The sequence below is a fragment of the Schistocerca piceifrons genome, chromosome 5 (genome assembly GCF_021461385.2).
Source record: "Schistocerca piceifrons isolate TAMUIC-IGC-003096 chromosome 5, iqSchPice1.1, whole genome shotgun sequence".
Classification (NCBI taxonomy): domain Eukaryota; kingdom Metazoa; phylum Arthropoda; class Insecta; order Orthoptera; family Acrididae; genus Schistocerca; species Schistocerca piceifrons.
The window spans coordinates 591,760,894-591,784,135 of NC_060142.1; the positions used below are offsets into that span (position 1 = coordinate 591,760,894).

Below are 23,242 nucleotides of genomic sequence, written 5' to 3' on the forward strand. Positions count from 1 at the left end.
AAACATTTCTACATCTAAGATAATTTGAGTGATAAGTGTTTTCTAAAGGTATTTGTGTGGAGTGTAACCTTGTACAGGAGTGAAATTCGGGTGATAAACAGTACTTACAGGTAGAGAATATAAACCTTTCAAATGTGGTGCTACAGAAGGATGTCACAGATGAGGTGAGTAGGTCAGATAACTGATGAAGAGATATTGAATCAAACTGGGAGAAAAGAAATTTATAGCACAACTTCACTAACTGAAGGGATCAGTTGATAGGACACATCTTGGAGAACCAAGGAACAGCTAGTCTGGCAATGGAGGGAAGTGTTTGTGGATATGTGGAGAGAAGGATGGGGAAGGCAAGGGGGGCAAACGTTGTAGAGCGTGAATAGACTTGACTACAATAAGCAAAATTTAAATAGATTTAGTGTGCAGTAGTTATGTAGAGATGAAGATGCTTGCACAGGATAGTATAGTGTGAGGAAATACATCAAACCAGTCTTTGGACTAATTTGGACTAATAACCACAGAAGCAGCAGCAAGTATAACAACATTTACTCATGAAAAGAAAAGATCTTTCACAGAGAATGCCTATATATACTTACAAACTGCATTCTCTGCTTCTGCGCCTTTCCTCTTCCAAAACAGTCACAGAAAAAAAAATTCCTGGCAGGTAAGGATTCCATGTCCTGATCATTTTGTACTTGTCTTCACTCATTATTTAAGGAAGTTTGGAAAGCAGAAAAGAAATACAGCCAGACACCTGATTGGAAAGCAGAAAAGAAATACAGCCAGACATCTGAGGGGAAATCACTCAGAGTACTGCCTACAAAAAGTCAAATTCCACGCACAGCACACAGTTTTAACCTGACATAAGCTTCATACTGTATTGTCTGTTGTATTACTGTAATTACTCAGTGAATGTTTAATGCCATCAATAAAAATGTGGTTTACATCAACAACAACAAGTACTAATACTACTCCTACTCTCTCACTATAGTCTTCAGTCCAAAGACCAAGTTGATAACTCTCTTCACACCAGTCTATCCTGTGCAAGCCTCTTCATCTCTGCATAACTACTGCAACCTACATTCATTTGAACTTACTTACTGTATTCAAATTTGCTCCCCCAACAAAACTTTATTGATCATGCTTTTGCCAATTAATAAATTAACTATTTCTTGGTGCCTCAGGATGTGTCCTATACACCATCAGTTCAAGTTGTGTCACTTCTCCATTCATTGTACTTACTTCTGTATGTGTGGACGTTATCTTTACACATTTATGTGCAAAATTAATTTTTTCCTTCAAGTTTCTGTTATTTGCAACATTAAAAGATTATGTCCAAATACTGTTTGTAAAGAATCCTCTTTGCAACTTTGCACCTTTTTTGGTGAAGTTGCAAAAGCATTAACAAATAAGAAAACTGTAGCATCTACTGTGAATCACAATCAATTCTGCACATTGTGTTTTGCATTTTGTACAATTGCTAATTAAATTATGTTTGGTATGTGCAATCGATAACATTTATTTGTACACAGTCAGAAGTTAATGTCTGTGAACATACACTACAGCTTTCATTTAGGCTATGGTAATATGATTTCAACAACTTGAAGTAAATACATCATAAACAACATTTGAAACATTATCAATCATACAATTCAAATACAAATTATTTACTTAAAAAACTGAAAAAAAGAATATTTCCACCAAGCTATTATTTTAAATAATATTTTATTAAGCGCTCATAATGTCATTTTTCAAATTTATCGACACTGTGGCACACACACAAGATCACTCAGCTGATAAAAAACAAATGGTACAAACTTTGTGAGGGAATGGGGATTTATATCACATGAATGTGACCAACCATTCCACAATAGCAGAAAAAACAGAAAAGATTAGAAGTTTAGAAGACAGTTTATTTCCTTCAGGCCACATGAGGAATTCAAAATCTTTTTAGAGGTTTTTCTCCCATTTAGGATTCGTTTCTGTTTACATGTATTCTAGCTAAACTTAATTTATTGACTTACAGGCAAAAACCTGTCTACAAGTCCTTCATTTTCAAAACTTACCGAAAATACAAAGACACAGAAAATGAGGAATACGAGATCTGTTCAAAAAATTCTGAAACTTTGTCCACAAATTTTTTCCACGCTTACCTTTTACTTACTGTGCACAGTCTCCTTCAAAATACTCTACCCCACAATTGATACACTGCTCCCAATGCCATTTTAACTTCCACAAGTGGTCTTGGTATGCCTCTTGCTGGATCGCATGAAGCACCACCTGTGAATTTTCTTTTATCTCCTCTATCGCTGCAAATCTTTGTCCTTTCAACTCAGAAATAAAAAAGTCCATAGGGGCCAGATCTGGAGAGTATGGAGAATGATGCAGCACAGCGATTTTGTTTTTTGTGCAACAGTCACATACCAAAAGGAATGAATGTGTGGGTGCATTATCTTGAAGCAAGAACCATGAATTCTGTCGCCACATTTCTGGCCGTTTCCTTCTCAAATTTTCTCGCAGGCAGCGCAACACGTCCCAAAGGTACCATCGATTATCAGTTTTCCCTGTGGCACAAATTGATGATGAACTAATCCTTCAAAGTCAAAGAAAACTATCAGCATGGCTTTGACATTTGACCTGAACTGGCGGGCTTTTTTGGGCTTCGAGAACTTTTCCCAACCCACTGTGAAGATTGAACCTTGATCTCAACATCATAACCGTAGATCCACATCTCATCACCAGTTATGATTCTCTTAAGGAACATCTCATTCTCATTTGCACAATCCAAAACCTCTTCACAGATTCTGGTCTTGACCCATGAGCCCTGGTACAAACTTCACGGCAGTGCATTCTCAAATGCTGTGTCCGGATTTCTTGACATGATCCAACTGAAATGTTACATTCTTCTGCAGTCTCTCTAGCAGTCAGTCTTCATTTGGCTTGCACAGTTTCGCTGACATTTCTAACATGAGTGTCGTCAGTAGACATCGGAGGGCATACTGAACAAGGGTCATCTTTTACTTCTGTCTGGCCACTTTTAATCTGTTTGAACCATTTGTAACACTGAGTACAGCTTAAACACTTATCAGCATAGGCTTTCTGCATCATTTGGTGTGTCTCTGTAATGGTTTTCTCGAGTTTAATGCAAAATTTAATGCAGACACATTACTCCTCTAACCCTGCCATCTCGAAATTCGCACACTGTGCGACACAATGTTCTACTCAAAACAGCACTGAATGATAACTGACATGACATACGGCAATAAAACTTCCGATAGTTAGACATTAAACACAGTCATGCGCAGGGTTGCCAACTGCATTTCGCTCCAACATCCAATTGGCACAAAATTATGAATATTCCAGAATTTTTTGAACTGAGCTCATATGAGCTAAATTTTCTAAATAATTTTTAGCCCATTAACAGAAAAATTAACTAAAATAGTAAAATCACAGTAAATTGCAATAGAACATATTCGACTTTTGCAAAAGGTGTCATGGGAGTAAGTAAAGTAAGTTTCATTAAAATTGCACCGTTTGATGAATACCAATACTGTGAACTACAGCCAACCTATCTATCTACAGCTAACTTTCCCCTTCTTCTGCATCTACATACACTGTCACAGATTTACTTCCTCCATTCCAGATAATCACTGTAACAGTGCCACTGCTGTGTTCTGATTGCTGAAGATGATGAACACAAGTTTTGAACGTACAGCTCCAAAACAATGACTTAATGAGAGAGAAAACATTACTTCTGCCACCTGAATCTTGAACTTTCATTTCAATAAATAAATAAATACATTAATAAATAAAAAATAATGTACAGTTCATAATAAACCTTAACACTTCCTATTTCATCATCAAGATACTTACTTATGCAACTGGGAGCAGCTTACGTCTGTTGAACACAATTACGATGCTAATATTTTAGATCTAGACTAACCAATTGTGGACAGTATAAATCATGGCATTTATACAGCATATAAGCTTGCACAGTATTCTAACAATTGTGTGTTGCTATAAAATGAGTACTGTGGTGACAGAATGACAACAAAAGCAAAAGCATTACAAACATGCTATTAATAATACAGATTCCACCACCTTAACAGACGTAAAACTGAGCAAAACCTATTTTTGTCTTTTATTAAGTACTGAATGAAAAAGAGTTACACATTCACAAGTGTTAAATTATTTTGGAACAATATGTTTCAAAATTATGAATAACCCACAGTTAAATGCATTGATTACATAGGTATCTTCAGAATTTCCTACAACAAAGCAACACATTGCTTGTCTCCTAAACGGTCAATTTTAGGACCTCTTGTTTCTTACCCTAAAACAAAAGGTCGTTAGACAAAGTACAGACAGAGAATTTCAAATGGCAGAACAGGAAATATCAGTAACATAAAAACAATTGGCTCTGTGCTGGTAGGACTCACCCACTGAGGGTTCTGTACAAACTTAATTAAATACACAGACAGTTCACCCATTCTGGGTATCAAGGACATCAATGATTTTTGCCTGACACCAACAGTGATATCGGCAAGATATCAGTCCTAGGGATTCCAAGACTATTGGGAATATTTTAATCTCAAGCTTGAAGTTGGGTAACAAATGACAATTTTTTTTCATTGGACATAATTACAAATTAATAACTTTCAGATCTTTTCTTTCGGCTGTACTGTGAAGGCTTGCTTCTTTGAAAATTTCATTATTCTAGGTCAATGAGAAGCACCCTGTAGGCTTTGATCAATGTGTCTGAGAGTGTCAAAATTTGTGACATAAATGGCTGTGTATCTTTTGGTTGCTATAACGTCAAAGCTTACATTTACTCCACCATCAAGTGACTATAGACATTAGAATTCGACATAAATTTTGACTTGATACATTAGCCCTTTCCTGAGGAAAAGGGGGCTTAACAAATAGATTGATGGAAATGACTTTTTTTAGAGATATTATAACAAATTCACTGTTTTAGGATTTTTTTCTTTTATTTGTACTTCGAAACCTTGCTTCCTGCTAAATTTCACGATTCTAGACCAATGGGAAGAATCCTACAAGTTTTGATGAGAGAGTTTGCGAGTACCAAAAAATGTGACATAAATCACTGTTATCTCTTGATTGCATTGACTTAGTCGCTAACATTTATTAAAACATTTATTACAACACCAACATTTCAACTTGACACGTCTATCTGTTTCTGAGAAAAAAAAATTTCCAACAGTCGGACAGACAGACAGTTGGACGGACGGACGGACGGACGGACGGACAGACAGACAGACAGTCAGACAGACAGACAACAAAGTGATCCTGCTGCTCTGGGTACACTTTTGTTATTATTATGTTTGTATGTTTGCTTCTAAAAGTCCTGTATTGTATACCGATACTCATGACATGATCCACGCATTATTTAAGTACTGACAAATGAAGTGTTGTGGTGTAAACCATTTTAACCCTTATCCATGAAGATGGTCCACGACTGAAACTGGTCGATATTTGGGTTTAAAATAAAAGAGGCTGACGGCAAAAATACATTTCATACAGTCCTATAAGAGTTCTATTTTTACTGATTGAGGTACAAAACCCTAGAAGTAGTAACAACTGAAGAAATCACTGAATTGGACACTGCTGCTAATATCTACTCCAATAACACCAATGACATGGTAGAGGTCAGTTGTCTTTACATCCAAATGGTATTGCAATGGTGACTGCAAAACGGCATCAGATGAAGAGTCACCACAATACTTATGAATCATAAACCCACTGAAAGATGTAATAAATTGCACACTGTTAATATATTCTACAAATTTATGTCTTGTAGAAGATGTCTTTCCCGATGCCCTAATAAAAATCCAAGGTGACTTCAAGTTTTAAGGAAAACATCAAATCTGGGAATGATAATTATACATCAACTTCACTAATTTCCATGTTAGTCCTTGTATTTGAAAGCATCATGTATCAACAAACAGATGAGTACCAAGAACACAGCAAGATGTCAAGCATATCACAGTTTGGTTACAGGAAATGTCAGCTGTGTCAGCGATAGAACTTTTGGTGAGATATTTTAGTAAAATTTGAGGACCATCCTCACACATAGGTCACCTTCTGGGATCTGTGCAAGGCCTTTGACTGTGTTGTGCCCTCTGCTTTGTTCTCTAAACTGCTGTACGATGGAATCTGTGGCAACAGTTTAAAGCTGGTCAAGTCATATCCTTAAAAGAGAAATCAGGTTGTGTGGTCTGGAGGTCAACTATCAAATTCACTCAATGCCCAATAGAGAGTGTCTCAGAATCAAAATTGAGATATCTCCTATTGTGTTTAAAAATAGATGACTTGCTATAAAATACTGATGTAAAGATCCATATGCATGTAGGTTATATGACTTATGTTTCTGAAAACTGTATTACAGTACCTTGTAAACAATATGAATTTGATGACAGGAAGTGCAGCATCTTGATTTAATGCAAATGGTATGCTATTAAAGGGGGAAAAAAAAAATGTTCCAGGCTACAGGATTCAGTCTCTCAAAAACTGACAATACAGAAAAAACAAGATGAAAATTTTTGGGAATTAGATTTGTCAACAAACTCACAGAGAATTCTCCATGTTGAACACATAAGTTACAACTTTAAGACTGATATTTACTGAGGAGAATTTAGAATATGTAAGAACAGCATATGTTGCATCATTGACCAGCCCCTCCCCCAAAACCACTGTTAAGGTATGGATTGTTAGACTTCACAGCAAACATGATCCACATGCAGATAGTGAGTGCAGGCCTGTGAGCAGCAAGTATCTGTAGCCCATCCATTGACGCTGGGAATAGCATGGGGTGCTGTGTGGGGACTTGAGTAAAAGAGGAAATTAATCCTGAAGGAAATGCTTTAAGAAACCTACAAGTTCTTCATATTCCCTGTTGCATTGTAGATCAATTACTTCAAGCTGCAGATTGAGCAAATTGGGTACTGGAAGCTTTTTCATTTTCCCACCCAGCTGCACTACAAATCCTGATTTATTTCATAACATGTCTGGTGCTCCGTCTGTAGACACATAAATGAATAAATTCCATGACAAACCTACATTTCCTAATCTTTCTTCAACACTGCCACAAGTTTCACAGTCAGCTGTGATATCAACACCTTCATAGAGCACTAAAGAATATGAAACAATCTCTCTATAAAGATTCTAGAATCTTGCTTTGAACGTCATTTGCCGTAATCTATTTGGGACACAAGATTTTTATGTTTGATGATGGCACCACATGAAACTGTTCAACCTGAACTGAACATAACTGAACAGCTGCAACTACTAAGTATTCCTTTATACGAGGTATAAGTATAACCAGCTGAAAAAGTACACAATGACTTTGGTAGTAACACTGCGATTTTGTAAAGCATCTGAACTGTGTATCTTCAACCTCTTTGGAGAGTTTCCATTTAAGTTTGCAACCTCTCATTCACATTTTCCACTTCTGTATTTTTTGACATGATAACATATGTAGCAGCTTTGTAAATTTAGTTTCTTGAAACTATTCGGTGTCTTATGACGCACTAAAATTTTTAGGTAAAAAGAGAAGACTCCACACACTGAGAATTAAAATGTGAAGACACTCTCAGTGTTACAGAATGCCAACTTGCCATTGCCACAATCAGATGGCACTGCCATCAAAACTGGCCTTTCCCATTTCATTTCACAGTTGGCACTGCTCTCATGTTGTTGTAATCACATAGTGGGCATGTACTTCCCTCACTCACTACCACACCACTACTGCTCGCAAGCAAGAGCCTGAGAAGGCACAATGTTTGTGGTCAAAATCAGTGAGTTGTTAAGTGCTGAATTAATACTATGGGGAAGCAGCACGACCATAACCAATATTTTTATAATTCAGAAGGAAACAATCAGAAATTTTGCTCATTAAATATAAGAACTTACCAGTAATTAATCTATATAACTTCCTTAGTGTTAATTAAATACCTGCTGAGTTACTGAACATAAGTTTAACAAATCAAAGACACAAGTATAATATCAGATACTGCATATCTCTAATCTAAAATTAACAATAGTCTTGTTTTCATAGCAATTCAAGTCTATAACAAGTTTCCAAATTCCACCCAAGGAATTCCTATCAAACTGATTAATGAAAAGCTGCACTACAATGTTGTAATAATTAGTTATGTAAAATATCATATTAATCAAACAATGGAAAATCCAGGATTGAATGTAACAATACCAGAGAAGGAAAGTTGCCACTCAACATATGCTGTCACGATAGGCACAACAAAAAGATTCGCACAATTGTAGCTTTCGGCCATAAAGGCCTTTGTCTCAGCAGTGGACACACATTCACACACTCACGCAAATGCAACTTGCATACACGTCTGCAGAGTTTGGTTTCAGCTCTCTGGGACTGCAGACGTGTGTGCAGAGTGTGGTTTCAGCTCTCTGAGACTGCAGACGTGTGTGTGTGTGTGTGTGTGTGTGTGTGTGTGTGTGTGTGTGTGTGTGTACAACTATGCGAATCTTTTTGTTGTGCCTATCAAGACTCAGCATCTCCGCTATATGGTAAGTGGCAAACATCATATCAAGAAATATTAAAACCATAGCTAAGTACCTTGTTGAAGTTTTTTACAGGTATTTATGTCAAATGGATAATAAGGAATCAATCTATATCAAGGTGATGGTAATCTCTACAAACACATTAGACTTCACTATATATTATGCAGCTGGTGCAGCCGTTGAGGATCAATTATTAATCATCTATTTTACACACAGGCTCACACCTGCATTAAATTTCTTGTATGAAATCACATCTCTCGTATCTGGCACTTTAGAAAAATGGTGGTTGTTGCAGGAAAAATTACTTCATATATGAGATCAGTCATTTTATCAGGTATACTGTGCATAAATTCTGTAGGTGAGTGAGTCTACCCAACTCACACAATGAGTGTGGAGGGGAAAAACACATTTATGAAGCAATCACTGTAAGACTGAATGTAAATTTCAGCAAAAGTTCATGCTGCAGATGACATACTGTATAAAGAAGCACATATTATTAAAATGTAAGGAATACAAATGGTAATGGCACGTTATTGAATATAAAGGTGAAATTAATCACAACATCTAAAATTAGTGTTTTCCTTTGTGTAACAATGTACATTTAATGCGTTTCAGGAATTGATACTGATAATGGCAACATATTGCTGATACAAATAAAATTACTGCATACAGAGAGATTAATGAACCTGACATTTATGAAACTCAGGCAGATCATAAAGTATATACGGATTCTCAATCATCACTACATGAAGCTTCTGATGAACTACTCATGAAAACCTAATGTTTTACTGGATACCAACTACACATCAACTGCCACCCTATGGCTTTTGGTGTAGTACCAGTAGCCATGTTTACAGAATAAATTAGGGGACTTGTGTTTTGACTGTTTGTGAATATGAAGATTACATTTTTATAAGTTCAGCAGTAAAACTTGTGCTGTTACTGAAAAGCAGGCTGGTACTACTCCCGCAACATGCCTGTTTTGCAGTGAAGACTACACGTCACGGGATTGAGGACTGGGTGTTTCCCCCCCCCCCCCCCCCTGTCGTATAGGCTGCCATGCAAAGCAGATCAATTTAGAAAATTGTTTGTTGCCCCTGATGTGTAGGTTACCCTTCAAAGCAGGTCAGTACTACTCCCACACAACATGCCTGTCAGGTGGGGCATCCAATATGGCAGGGACAGAAGACAAAATATGTTTTTGGCCATATCTCAACTGTATGGAATCTAAGAGGTTCTAACCCCACGGTGATGATACTTGTGAATTTGCTATTTGTGTACCAAATTTGGTTCAAATTGATCAAGGGGTTTGGGAGGAGATACTGGAGACACACACACACACACACACACACACACACACACACACACACACACAGGGCACTTCATGTACAAGGAGCATTCAATAAGTAATGCAACACTTTTTTTCGTAGGCCAATTTTGGCTAAAAAAAAAAAAAAAATGCAGAATTTGTTGTGGGACATCTTGGAATATTCCTGCTTCAGCCCCTAAAGTTTCATGATGTTCCAATTGGTGGCAGTGTTATGCATACCCTTCAAAACGTTGTCTGTAACAGAGTTGCATTCCTTGCAGGGAGCTAACATTAAGTTTCCTTTGGTGGAAATTCAGACCTTTGCAGATATTCGTAGGTGGTTGCAGAATGTTAACAGGGGCCTGGCAGTGAAAAAAGTCCAGGGAGTTGTTAGGTGAGGAGTCCGTCATCATCACAACAAGGTCATGCACACTGGCAGGCGGCTGCACACAGATGTGACTTGAACAATGTTGGAACATGTGGACATTCTCATTTGAGATGATCAATGGAGCACAGTCAAACACCTCGCTGCTCAACTGGATGTCTCTGTAGGTAGTGCTGACAGCCTCATCCACTATTTGTCCAAAGATGTGTAACCGCTGGGTTGCTCACTGTCTAACAGAATACCAAAAAGGGCTACAAAGGACCATATTTGCGGAATTGCTTTTACATTCAAGACTGATCATGACAATTTTTTTTCAAACATTGTCACACGTGATGCAACACTGGTCCATCACTTCAAACCAGAAACAAAATGGCAATTCACGGAGTGGCACAACACCAACCCTCCTCCAAAGAAAAAGCTCAAAGCTGTAAAGTAATTCCAACAGTCTTCTATAACTCTAAAGGGGTTACCTGTTTGATATCCTCCCCTCATACTGCAATGATCAACTCTGAAGTGCACTGTGCTACCATCAGGAAATTGAAGAATTAACTTCAGCACATTCATCGCCACAAAAATGCAAATGAACTTCTCCTTCATCATGACAACCCAAGGCCTTACACACCCAAGGGAGCTCACAAAACCTCATTGGACTGTTCTTCCACATCCACCTTACAGCCCAGAACTCGCATCTTCTGACTTATCTGTTTGGACCAATAAAAGATACACACTGTGGAAAGAAGTATGTGGATGATGGGAAGTTACTGATGCAGCAAGATATTGCCTCTGACGTTGATCAGTAGAGTGGTACTATGCAGACGTAGAGGCCCTTCTAGTAAGAGGCATAAGGCCATCACATAGAATGGAGATTATGTTCAAAAATAGGGTTTTGTAGCCAAAGAAGTGGGGAATAATATGATGTACTTGAATACTTAAGAAAATCAAGCTGCTTTCAGAAAAAAAATGTGTTGCATTACTTACTGAATGGCCCTCATATATTTACACATTAGACTTTCCCCTACATTACTGCTATTTGATTTTGTGTTTTGATAACTTGGTACTGACATGACCATATGTCCTGATCTTCCAGTTACTGCACTTCACTTCAATCTAGTCACTTTTCCTTTTAAATTCTCTAACCTACCTACCTGATTAAGGGAGCTAACGTTCTGTAGTTTGACACATAGAATGCTAGTTTTGTTTTTCCTTATTCTCCTTGGTAGTCCTCAGCTGGAGATTGGAATATTTCACTCAAAAAAGTAACATCATCATTAACCCTCCTAGTACCACTATGACCCCTTAAGCACATTTAAAGTATACATCTCCCTTGTTTTCAAAGTTATTACTTTCAAAATAAACGACTTTCTCCCTCTTAATCAACTGTCCTATGTGGGCATACAGTCCAAAGACATTTTGTTCAGTTTAATATTTACAACACATAATTTATCCACAGTTTTTCTGCACTAGTATCACTGTGGGCAATATACACACAATCTAAATTTCTTTTTATTTCTTGAATGTAAGATTTATAAATGTAGAACGGCTGCTACATAGAACAGCTATAATGCATATTTTTGTGTTAGTTCATTAAAATATTGCCAATCTGTTCCATCCGAATTACTTGGGGTCTTTGTGGTGCTAGTGGGACTCAGTGAAAGAAAAAAAAAACCTGGTAGTGGGAGGATTGAGCAATACAGCAGACCTGCATGCCCTTGGGAAAAATAACAGCTGTTGTTGCTTTCAACCATCTGCAGTACCAGCATAGTTAGACCTTATTGGCTTGCATTACAAGGTTGGGTCACTTAATCCTCCAGACTGTTACCCCTGTAATTAGTGAAGAGGCTGCTGTCTTCCTTCAGGAACCACAGGTTGGTCTTGCCTCTCCGCAAATACACCTCCACTGTGATTAAATCCAATGTATAACTTATCTGTATCAGTGAGGCATGCAAGCACCCCAGCTAGGCAAGGTCTGTTGTTCATTAATAGTTACATAATCTTAACTGTTACTGTTACATGAAGGAAAAAATGACAAAGGCCTTCACAACATACTAACATTACACTTAATAAAAATTGAAGACATGGAAAACAGTAAACTTTAGTATGAACAATGGAAACTCCAAGTTGGATTATCAAAAATATTAGGGAAAGGACAGATTGCTACAAAAATGAAACACTGAGTTTCGGACAGGCGCGACCATCATCTCCAGCAGTTCAGATCAGAATGCAACTTCGTGCTGTATGAAAGCAGAAATCTGGTGTGGGCTGGGAAAGGGGGAGGGGTAGCAGGAGATGTGCAGTGGGAAGGGGGGCAACAGGAGTGTGGACAAGATTGCTGTCTGGTGCAGCGTGCAGGGACTAGACAGAGGCATGACAGACTACTAGGCAATGTGTCAGGAGGTTATGAGGCAGGAAGATGCGTGAGAAGGGGAGGGGGCAGATGGAAAAGGAGAGGAGCAGGGAAGAGAAAAGACGGGCAAGTGCATTGGCACAGGATCACACATGATGATTGTGAGGGGACATGAATAGGCAGGAGATGATAGGATGGGGTGGAGGGGGGGGTGGGTGCACTGTTGGTGGAGGGTGTGGGGACAGCAGATTACCATAGGTTGAGGCTAGGATAACTTAATGAGTGTACAATGTGTTGTAAGGGCAACACCCATGACTGCAGTTCAGAAAAGATGGTGTTGGAGAGGAGATCCAGATGGCCCAGGATAGGAAGCACCACTGAAATCGAGCATTTTACATTCAGCTGCACACTGTGCCACAGTTTAGTCTACCATGCTCTTTGCCATATTTTGACAGTGGGCAGTCATCCTGGTCAGCAGCTAGATGGTATTCATACCAATATGAAAAGCTGTGCAGTGATTGCAGCAGAGCTGGTATATGATATGGCTGCCTTCATAGGTGGCCCAGCCTCTGATGGGGTAGGATAAGCCTGTGACAAGATTGGAATAGGAAGTGCTAAGTGCTGGGTGGGTGAATTGGACAGTTCTTGTACCTAGGTCTTCCACAGGGATATGATCCCTGTGGCAAGTGGTTGGGATTGGGAGAGGCATGGGAATGGACTAGGATGCTGTGGAGGTTGGTTGAATGAATGAACACCACTTTAAGAGGGATGGGAAGGCTCTTGGGTAGTACGTCACTCATTTCAGAGCATGATCATAGGTAATCAAAGTCCTACTAAAAGCTGCATTTCAGTTGTTCCAGTCGAGGGTGGTACTGGGTGATGAAGGGGGCTCTATTTTGTAGTGCTGGGGATTTGGGGGTGTGTAGGGAAATGACATGAGAGATCTGTTCGTGGACTAGATCTGGGGGATAGTGACTGACTATGAATACCTTAGTGAGACCTTCAACACACTGGGCAAGAGAATCATTGTCACTGCAGATATGCTGCTCCTGGACAGTCAAGATGTGTAGGAGGGTTTTTTGGTGTGGAAGGGATGATAACTGTGGAAATGCAGGTACTGTTTGTGGTTGGTGGGTTTCATGTGGACAGAGATGTGGATGGAGCCATCAGAGCGGAGATGGTCAACGTCCAGGAAAGTCATACAGGGGGTTGAGGAGGACCAGGTGAAGTGGATGGGAGGGAAGGCGTTGAGGTTGTGAAGGAATGAGCATAGGGTGTCTTGGCTCTGAGTCCAGACCGTGAAGGTATCAATGAACCTGGAGCAAGGCATATGTCTGGGGTTTTCAGATACTAGATGGCCCATAAACAGGCTGGCATAGGAAGGTACCAAGTGGCTGGCCATGATTGCCTTCCTTTCAAATGAAAAGTAGTAGTGTGCCACTCTCTGCCACACACCTACCCTTCTTCACTTATCTGCCTATTTCCTTTTCCACTCCCCATTTCGCCCGAGCCCTCCCTCCCCACAGCCTCCCAACGCTGCACCTCACAGCCTTGTCATGCCACAGTCTAGTCCCAGTGCACTCCGCCAGACAGTGCTTTTCTCTCTCCTCACACCCTGCTGCCTCTCCCCTTCCATTGCCTCCTTCCAGATTGCTGCTTTTGTTCAGTGCAGCAGTTGCATTCAGGCCCAAGCAGCCAGAGATAGCAGTCATAAGTGCGTGGGGTTTACTTACTTGTGTGAATGTGTGTGTATGTTTTCTTTCCAGAAGAATTCTTTGCCTGACTGCTCAATATTTTACAGTCTTTTTAACATACGTTTTGTTGTGCCTGTTCTGCAGCTCAATGTGTCATCTTTACAGTGAGATGTGCTATCCTTTTCCTAATATTGAGATACACACAAATTACTTTGAGAACAAGTACCAATTATCAGAACAAGTGTACAGTGTGTGTGTGTGTGTGTGTGTGTGTGTGTGTGTGTGTGTGTGTGTGTGTCTCAACAGCAAAATTGTAAATATAATGCTACCACATAAATAAGCATTATTATTATTATTATATTACATTGATGTACTAGGAATTAATAATTTTATAAAGAAATATTCAATTATTTAATACATACGGGAGTATTTTCTCTAAAGCCGACACTCTCATCATCTTCAATTTCAACCTAAAAATCATCAGAAACAGGAACACATCTAAGTTAACAAATACCCAAGGAAAATCAGCTTTCATTTGTGCTCATGAAATGGTAGAAGTACTTATTAATTAATTAAAAATTAGTGCATGCTCTATGTTTTGCAAATATTATGTAAAAAATTAAAGTACTGACACAAAAGCTTCATGCAAAAATAAAATAGTCATTTTTAATAAGTTTAACTACAATTCACTTGTATCCAACTTAACAGAATACAAATTACAGTTGTTACAGTTACTGAGAGTTAAACATTATGGACTTTAATACTTGTTATTGGTAACAATAATGCATTTTACACCTACTGTAAAGTTTCTCTCATCACAAAGTCAGGCATGACTTAAACATTGTGATCAATACTTGAAAACAATATTCTAATTATAACTCAGAATTTAAAAATAAAACTGTACAGCAATATAACAAAAGCAAAGAAGCACGGACAGCACATTTCACAAGCAACAGCCAATAAAGAAACAGTGTTATGTTAGTAACAAAGTTACATACTCGGACTTTCCGAGTAGCTGACCTCCACCTGTTAGTAGGACTGCGAGCTAATCTCTTCTGTGAAAGCCTGACTGATATCTGGCGTGACAGAGGAGCACTGCTGTCCATGCTAAGATAATCTTCACTACCTTTAGTCTGAAATGGCAGGTATTGGCGATTAAAGCTTATCCAGCATGTGAACTGCAGAGGGTTTTTGAGAAACACACAGTATGTCCAGTTTCAAATGATTCTAAAGATACACTTGTATCACACCTGATAGGGCACAAAACATTACAAGACATTCAAACATTTACACCATGAGACAAATTTCTTGAACATTTAACATGAGATACCAGACAAGTAAAAGAAAAACCCATTTCCATATCATAAGGAAATTTGTCATTTTTATTTCAACTGAAATACCAACATTTTATGTCACATCTTTTCCTGTCTTCACTGGAGCACTATTTTCAACCACATTTTCCATAAATCTATCAAATGTTCAACAAATCACCTCTAGTCGTCTAGACTCTTGGACAATACAAGGACACTTTTCTCTATAAGAAAGGAGGTAAAGGGGGAAATAACTACATCTTTAGGTATAAAATTCACTTACTTTATCTTTGATTTCAGTTTTCTTTTTGAAGAAGAATGTCTCTTTCCCCCCCTCCACCCCCCCCCCCCAAACAAAAGACACAGAACAATTTAGGTAACTGACTGAAGATGTTGCATAATGTGAAATTCCCTTCTTTTGCTATACTTTTTTTTCACATCAAACTATAGCTTGGGCTTTCTACTGGTGTAATGGTTTAATCCTTACTAGCTCTCTATGGTATGTGTTCATGACATGAAGTTTGCACATGCATGATGTTCTTTACTAGTATCTAACAATCCCAACAAGCATTTTCTTAAATCCACAGTTTCTCATCAGGAAGACATGGCCAAACATTTGGGGAAAGGAAATTGGAACATTTCTCAGCAGCAGTGCGTACTTTGGTGCACCTGTCATCCCAAAGGATTCTGCTTCATTGTTCCAGCAGTGTTTCCCACTTAACTTGATTTGTGACTAAAGAGACACTATTACAAGAAAGGAAATTCCAGAATGTCTAAAATAAACAAAAATGAGGAAAGGCAACTACCAATCTGTAGCTATTTCAGTGTAGTTCATACAGAAACATTTAACAGCACAGAGACATTTTAGCTTCTGAGCTATCACTCTTTTTCTAGTTTAAGTTCATGTTTTCAGACACATTCTGTAATGTTTTTTTATGCTGCATGCATCAACCTGCTATGGTTGAGTGGTTGCCTGCCTTCATTTTTGCTTACCAAAAAGACATCCTCGCATAAATGTGCACACACTGTAGGTCAAAAAAGAACATAAGGAGTCATAACTAGAGTTGCATTTTTAGACACTTATAAGCCATTAATAATCAACAATTGTCATAAAATGATTTGCTTTGTTGAAACTGTCTCTGTCACATCAGTTAGTTCTCTCTTGAATTGTGGTTTTCACGTCAATTTTTTTTTTTTTTTTATCATATCTCTTTTATTTATTTGTTATCTACTACTTCAATTCTTGTTATCAGGTTTGCTTATTAAGAATTCACTGTAACACTTACTCTTGGTAATCACTGAATTTTTTCTTTCCTTTATCATATTACATATTTTCATATCTCCAGAGCATATTACACTCACTTTCACATTTTCTCTGGTCTATACTACTGAAGACTCCTTACAAGTCCAAAATGAGTTTTCACATCATCTGAACATATGTGATATATTTTGTTAAAAGTAACTCCTTACGTACCCCACAAACTGTTCAGATGAGCAAAGTTTTTCCTATTAGATATCTCAGTCAATTACAAGGAATTTTGAATTTGTAATTATTTTGGATTTACAGTGTGTTAGACATAGAAGCAATGACAAAAATAACACTTCATGTTTCACAACTTATTTCTGGCAGTCTTTCAAAAATTTAACCATGAGCTGCACTAACTTTAAAGAGATCCAAACAATCAATTTAAAAAGTTGTTAATAATTAGAGAAACTAATGAGAAGAAAAACTATCACTTTATACATAATACAACACAGAAATAAACTTGAAACCACAGTAGCCTGAAACCACACAAGCATATAATTTCCATTTCAGGAAGTACTGTACCGGGGAAAGTAAGACTTTACAATGAGATGAAGCATAACATCATAAGAGACCCAAAACAAAGAATTAACATGGAACTCTGCTTACTCAGCATGTGAGGAAGGGCAAAATCTGGCATTTAAAAGCAATCTTAACATTAAGAGAGAGAAAAAATTGTAGAAAATGGAAAATCCCAGGTTATCAGAATAGACAGTGGACAGAAGACTGCAATATACGCTACAAGGGACAAGTAGCAATGGGCACTGCATTAAAAGAGGCTTATGTCTGTGTTTAAGAAAATTTCAGACATTATGGAGCTGATTCTCGTGTTAACTAAAATTGCTTGACAGTGGACTACTATATGTCGTGTGCCAACAGGTCTTTTACCATTTCATTTCTATTGGGATTTGTTCTGAATATGTTTAACCACTATCACTACTGGCTAGACCACAATTCTGTTACAGACTTATTATTACGAATGCCTTAGCTGCACACTATCTCTGCGCTTTTCACTGTTCTCTGACATTTCTTAATAACACAAGCAGTAAGTTCTAAGAGAAAAGGAAATAGGACTGAATTTGGAACCTGTTGGACAATAAGTTAAAGCACCACACAAACAAAGAAAAAAAGTTTATTAGTGAAAGGGGCACCTGACCTTATATTATGCAAAAAAGATGGAAGCACACAGGAGGAAAAAAAATGTGGCATCAGACACTGAATCCATAAGATAATGTGTTGTAAAGAAGTGTCAGTGTAGGTTTCTTTTTTCCTGGTGACAGGTGAACTAACTAATGCAGTATCTCTGCTACACTGAACACAGACCAATGTCACAAAGAACATACAACCCATGTTTTGAAGCCTGTGTCCCTCAAAATGAGATGCAGGACTAACAATTATGCTACACATACCAAAAAGAGTAACCCAAAATGAAATTACAAGCAAATATAAATAGGAAAAAATATCCACTCACTAGATTGCAGCAGATCAGCAGACACAGGTTTGAATAAAATCTGTTCTATTGCAGTTGCGTAAGAAGATTATTTTTCTATTATCATTTGCATATACAGCTTTTTAGTGTTACAAAGACCATTATAAGCCACAGTAGGTTATCCCTCAAGAAACAAATGAGTCAATATCTGAAGACAAAAGCACCCAAAATTTAAGCTACTTTTGGATTAGCAGCAATGGATAACTTTAGCAATACTGGAGTGACAACACTCAACTTGGTGACTTTCTTACAATTATTTTAAAGTATTACACCCCTTATAAACAAATAGTTACAAAACTGCTTTAAAAATGTGCAGAATACCTCCCAAACAGAGAACACACATTATTATACAGGTATGGATGGTCATACAGCAGTTTTATCAACCCTATGAGGGCAAAGCAGGCAGGATAAAGCAGTTGTTCTCTGTTCACAACAGTGACGACAGTAACAGGCCTTGTTCTCTGTTTTATTTCAGCTTACCTCTGGACGGCTGATCTGTGTTCTGCTCCCACTGATGACAGAGTATTCATTGCTTTCTAGAGAAACTTCCTGGAACAGCATATATGACCATCAATATGTTCAAAACAGCCAAATCACTAAAGTCCAGGAAGAGGAATCATGATTTTTCTGGTACAGAGAAGTAACTTGAGGGTAATATCTCAAATTACAAGTGTCCTTGCACACTGGGCAACAACAGAAATCACTGGTGTTAGCACATGCATTTAAGCTTTGGTGTGTTGCAGGACTCTTGTAAAGCCACAGAGCAAATACTTGAATTTGAAACTGATGCACTACTTAGATTCTGCAGTCAATAATATTATTGACAGCAAACACTGTTGCTGATTCATACTATCTCCTGAGTATGTCTGGTTTAGCTGATGGCCGTTAGACAATACAGAACAGCATTTAAATTTGAAACCATACAGCCACAGTAAATGAGTATAGTGATTGTGTGATAGAAATGTAACAAAATTTGATAACAATGCCAAGAAAATAAAGTAGGTGACCAAAATCCAGCACAAGAAGTACTGTACACTGCACCTCATTTTAGGGTATAACATGAAATTTCATTTCCCAGACACACAATTATCAAGAAACTTTATTGAGGGGAAATACTGAACTTAGATGGAAATTCTTTACTCCCACTGAACTGGAGACAACCATCTTGAGCTATTTTCCACTGTTTTCACATGGACAAAATGTTTACTAGGATAGAGTTTCAAGAAAAACAACAGAAATTAAAAACAGTCATGATACAGAGAATATGCGTGTAATTATGCATAGAAATGAATTTGTCTACAAAACAAACTAAGGATACAGGAAGCAAGTGCATTCCCATAATGCTGGAGAGGTATAAAGACATATGAAGCCAAATGTGTTGATTCATCCCATGCAAGTTCAATGGATAGAATGGAGCTACACACATGGATATTCTTTCTTCAGTCATCCTTATATTTTTCTTCTGCCTTCATGAAAATATTTCTTATCTCCTCCTCCTGTATCCATATCATCCAATGATTAATGTTACCTTCTCAAATCCCTATGCTCATGGTAAAACTTCACTTCACTGGTTGTTAACCTTGTGATGATGAAGTAGTGCATGTATCCGTTATTTCAGTACCTCTTATAACACAACTGAAGGTATACTACTGATGTAAGAACTGAATGGGGTAGTCAGCACATTTCAACTGAAATTTCTGATACACCAAACCCTTTCCAATAATTAAACAATGGGAAGTCTAGGAAGGATTAACATTAATATGAAAGGGACCCACAAACAGATAAATGGAAAAATTTAAGATCAGCGTAATAAGAGCTTCAAAATAATATGTGAAGTCTACTAAATGTATGCACCTGTGGCATCGAAAAGTACAAATGACACATCTCCACCATCGCAAGTTCTTTGACTCTGTTAACCTAATGGCCCATGCCATCTTGCTTGTTCAGTTGGCTGTATTACTTGTTGTAATGAAATATACTGAGTCTTACAAAAATGAGTCTGTTTCCTTGGGCTACAACCCAACTGAAATCCCACAGTGGTGACCTGATTAAGAATTCGCACACTGTTTCCTCGTAGTGCAAGTATTTTTGCGTCTACCGCGACGGCTTTGTTTACACCTTCATTCGTTCCACTTGGACATGCATCCTGCTGTGCAGCAGGTGGATATCAAAGCTCCTGCACCTACATTGGGACATTTTGTTGCTTCATCACCATCTGGATTACACGGCATGTTTCCTGCAGTTTCATCACCCCAACACTTTTGCCACTAGACGGTGCAACATGTGACTGCAGACTCAGGCTTTGCTTCTCCAATGAGTGTGCATTGATATGTGCATTTTGAAAACAATAACGAGGAGAGCAAAGTTCCTGCATTTCATCAAGCTGACACAGATTCTGCATTTCTGCCCCCAGTGACTGTTTGGTCCCACAGTGCACTATATAGGCCTCCACCTAATGTGAACAATGTGGCAATGTGAACAATGTGGCAAATAGTGATACTAACTGTGGTTTCCACCCCTCCAAACATGCCCTGGCTCATCATGTCGATAGCTCGGTGGGAATATTTTACTGTGCTGCAACGCTTACGTCAGCTCTTCCTCCCCCTCCCCCCTCCAATCAAGTAAACTAGCAGGAGGTTTCAGCTGCAGCTGTTCACCCACTCCCTTTTCACATGGCGCCGGCCATGCCTTCCGTGTCGGACTTCCGTGCCGCAAATGTTGCATTGGACAGTTCTACAGTATCATTTCCTAGTGCTTCAGTGCCGTTCTCATCTGCTCCGACGGACTGCTCACTCGCACTCTACGCAGTGCCATCTGTGTCGACAGTGCTGGTCCAGCATCCATGTCATACAAGTGATACGAGGGACTCGTATACAGAATTAACTGCACCTCGTCACCACCACCAGATCACTTGCCAACCCTACCTCCACTATCCGAGGACAACTCAGCAATGTGGTTTGTACTGGTAGAGAACTCGTTTGAACTGTTTTGCATCACCGATGACAATAAAATTCCCATGTCTCATGACTCAACTGCATGGGCGCACAGACCTGATCTGCAACCTACTTCTGACACCGCCACTAACTTTGAAGTACGAATTTGCAAAACAGACTATAATCAAGTGCCTCTCGTGTTCCCCACAAGATGTTATTCTGCGAATACTGTACAAGGAACATCTCAGCAACAGCACCCCATCCCAGCTTAAGCAATGGCTACGCTTCCTGGTCAGCAAGCTAATGATGCCAGACGAAACCCTGTGGTCTGTGTGTTTATCAAAACTGCCTACAGATCTCCAGGTTAACCTCCTCCCCCATGCCCTGGAATCCATCGGTTTGCATCGGAGGACGGCTGACCAAGTCTATTCACTCACACACCAAAGCTACTAACAGGAGCTCACACAACAGGCTTGCACTCCTGCACTGGTAGCTCGCCTAGCCACAGGCAGGGGCAGGGACGGCGTACAAACCTGAACACACAGACGATTATCGGGCACCTCCTCTCACAATGTACCCTCACCATATTCAGCGACGACGCAAGAAATTGCCACCCCCCATGCAAGCATCTGAAAAACCAATCATCCATTAAGCGCCAACTCATGCTACATTCCATCCACACCTCTGGCCCATCAAACAGCCGTCTTTACATCAAAGACTATTCTTCGAGTCGCAACTTCCTCATGGACACCAGCACTGACATCTCAGTCATAGCTAAATCGATGGTCACAGCCCCCCTCACAGGCACACGCTCTCTCCTGTGAGCCATGTACTCATCTACACTTCAGACCTGCAGCTCCATCGAGATTCAACTCTGCCTCTCTTACGGCTTCTCCCTCCCCTGTATCTTCCATGTGGCGGACATAGCAGAATTGATCCTGGGAATCAACTTCTTATCACACCACCACCTGTCACCAAATGATGTTCAAAATTCTCTGTTTCACCACACCTCTAACTCCCATATCCTGTGTGACCACGCTTCACCAACTGCTCCGAGTGTAAACACTGTTAACTGTTTAGAGCATCAGTGAGTGGCTCTCACGAGCACGACTTGTGCAACCGTGAATCACATCCTGGAGGAAAGTGCCAAGAGATGCGCCCTACACTGTGAGAATGCAGTTTTGAAATATTGCATTGCATGCGCCGAAGACGATCTTGCCGCTATCACCACCCACATCAATTCACGCCACTCGGCAGCGCCAACATCCAAGCCTTCATCCGCCGCACCCGACAGCTCCACCAACAGCAGCACACAGGTTAGCAACACCACACCTATATCGTGTAACTCCACTGTCAACCACACAGTGTTACCCTCGCCTCCCCCGCCACCATCAAATGTGCTCGGCTCATTCTCTCTCTCTCACCTGTTTCGCAAACTGACACTCGCGTGCCTCATGACAACCTAGTCGTCCGGTCTCCCACCACACCCACCACCACCGTGCGCACGCCTGCCCACCATGTTGATAAACATTCCCCCACTCTTGCGCCTCCACTGCCGAGTGCACCTCTCTCGCGTACTATGGACAATAGACAGCATCTACGGGCTCTGCTCGTGCCCGTCTCACACTCAACACTCACAAACTGCCATCCAGGATGGTGTAAACATAACAAAACTGTAACTTTTTTGCTGCCGTTCCCCTCTTGAGCAGACAACTATACCGCATCCAAGCCATGTGCCCCTAATAAATCACTGACACCATGCCCCGCTCGCACACAGTCATCAAACATTTGGTTTCCACCATCATGAATGGCACATCATCACATCCAAGGGCCCACCTATTCACCACAAGGCTCACCGCCTTAACCCACTCAAGTTACGCTCAGCTCGCCAGCAAATACATGAACTTCTTGAGGAGGGAATTTTA

The 23,242-nt window shown here is 39.4% G+C and overlaps 1 protein-coding gene across 1 annotated transcript in view; it reads right to left on the minus strand.

The window, feature by feature from the left end:
- The window catches only part of LOC124799297 (piezo-type mechanosensitive ion channel component), a 715,678-nt gene that overhangs the window by 451,246 nt on the left and 241,190 nt on the right, over positions 1-23,242 (minus strand). Inside the window, exons 8-9 of the mRNA XM_047262884.1 lie at positions 18,865-18,933; positions 14,705-14,752 (exon numbers count right to left, since the gene is read on the minus strand). Of these exons, the coding sequence (XP_047118840.1) occupies positions 14,705-14,752; positions 18,865-18,933 (117 nt within the window). The remainder of the gene's footprint in view (positions 1-14,704; positions 14,753-18,864; positions 18,934-23,242) is intronic.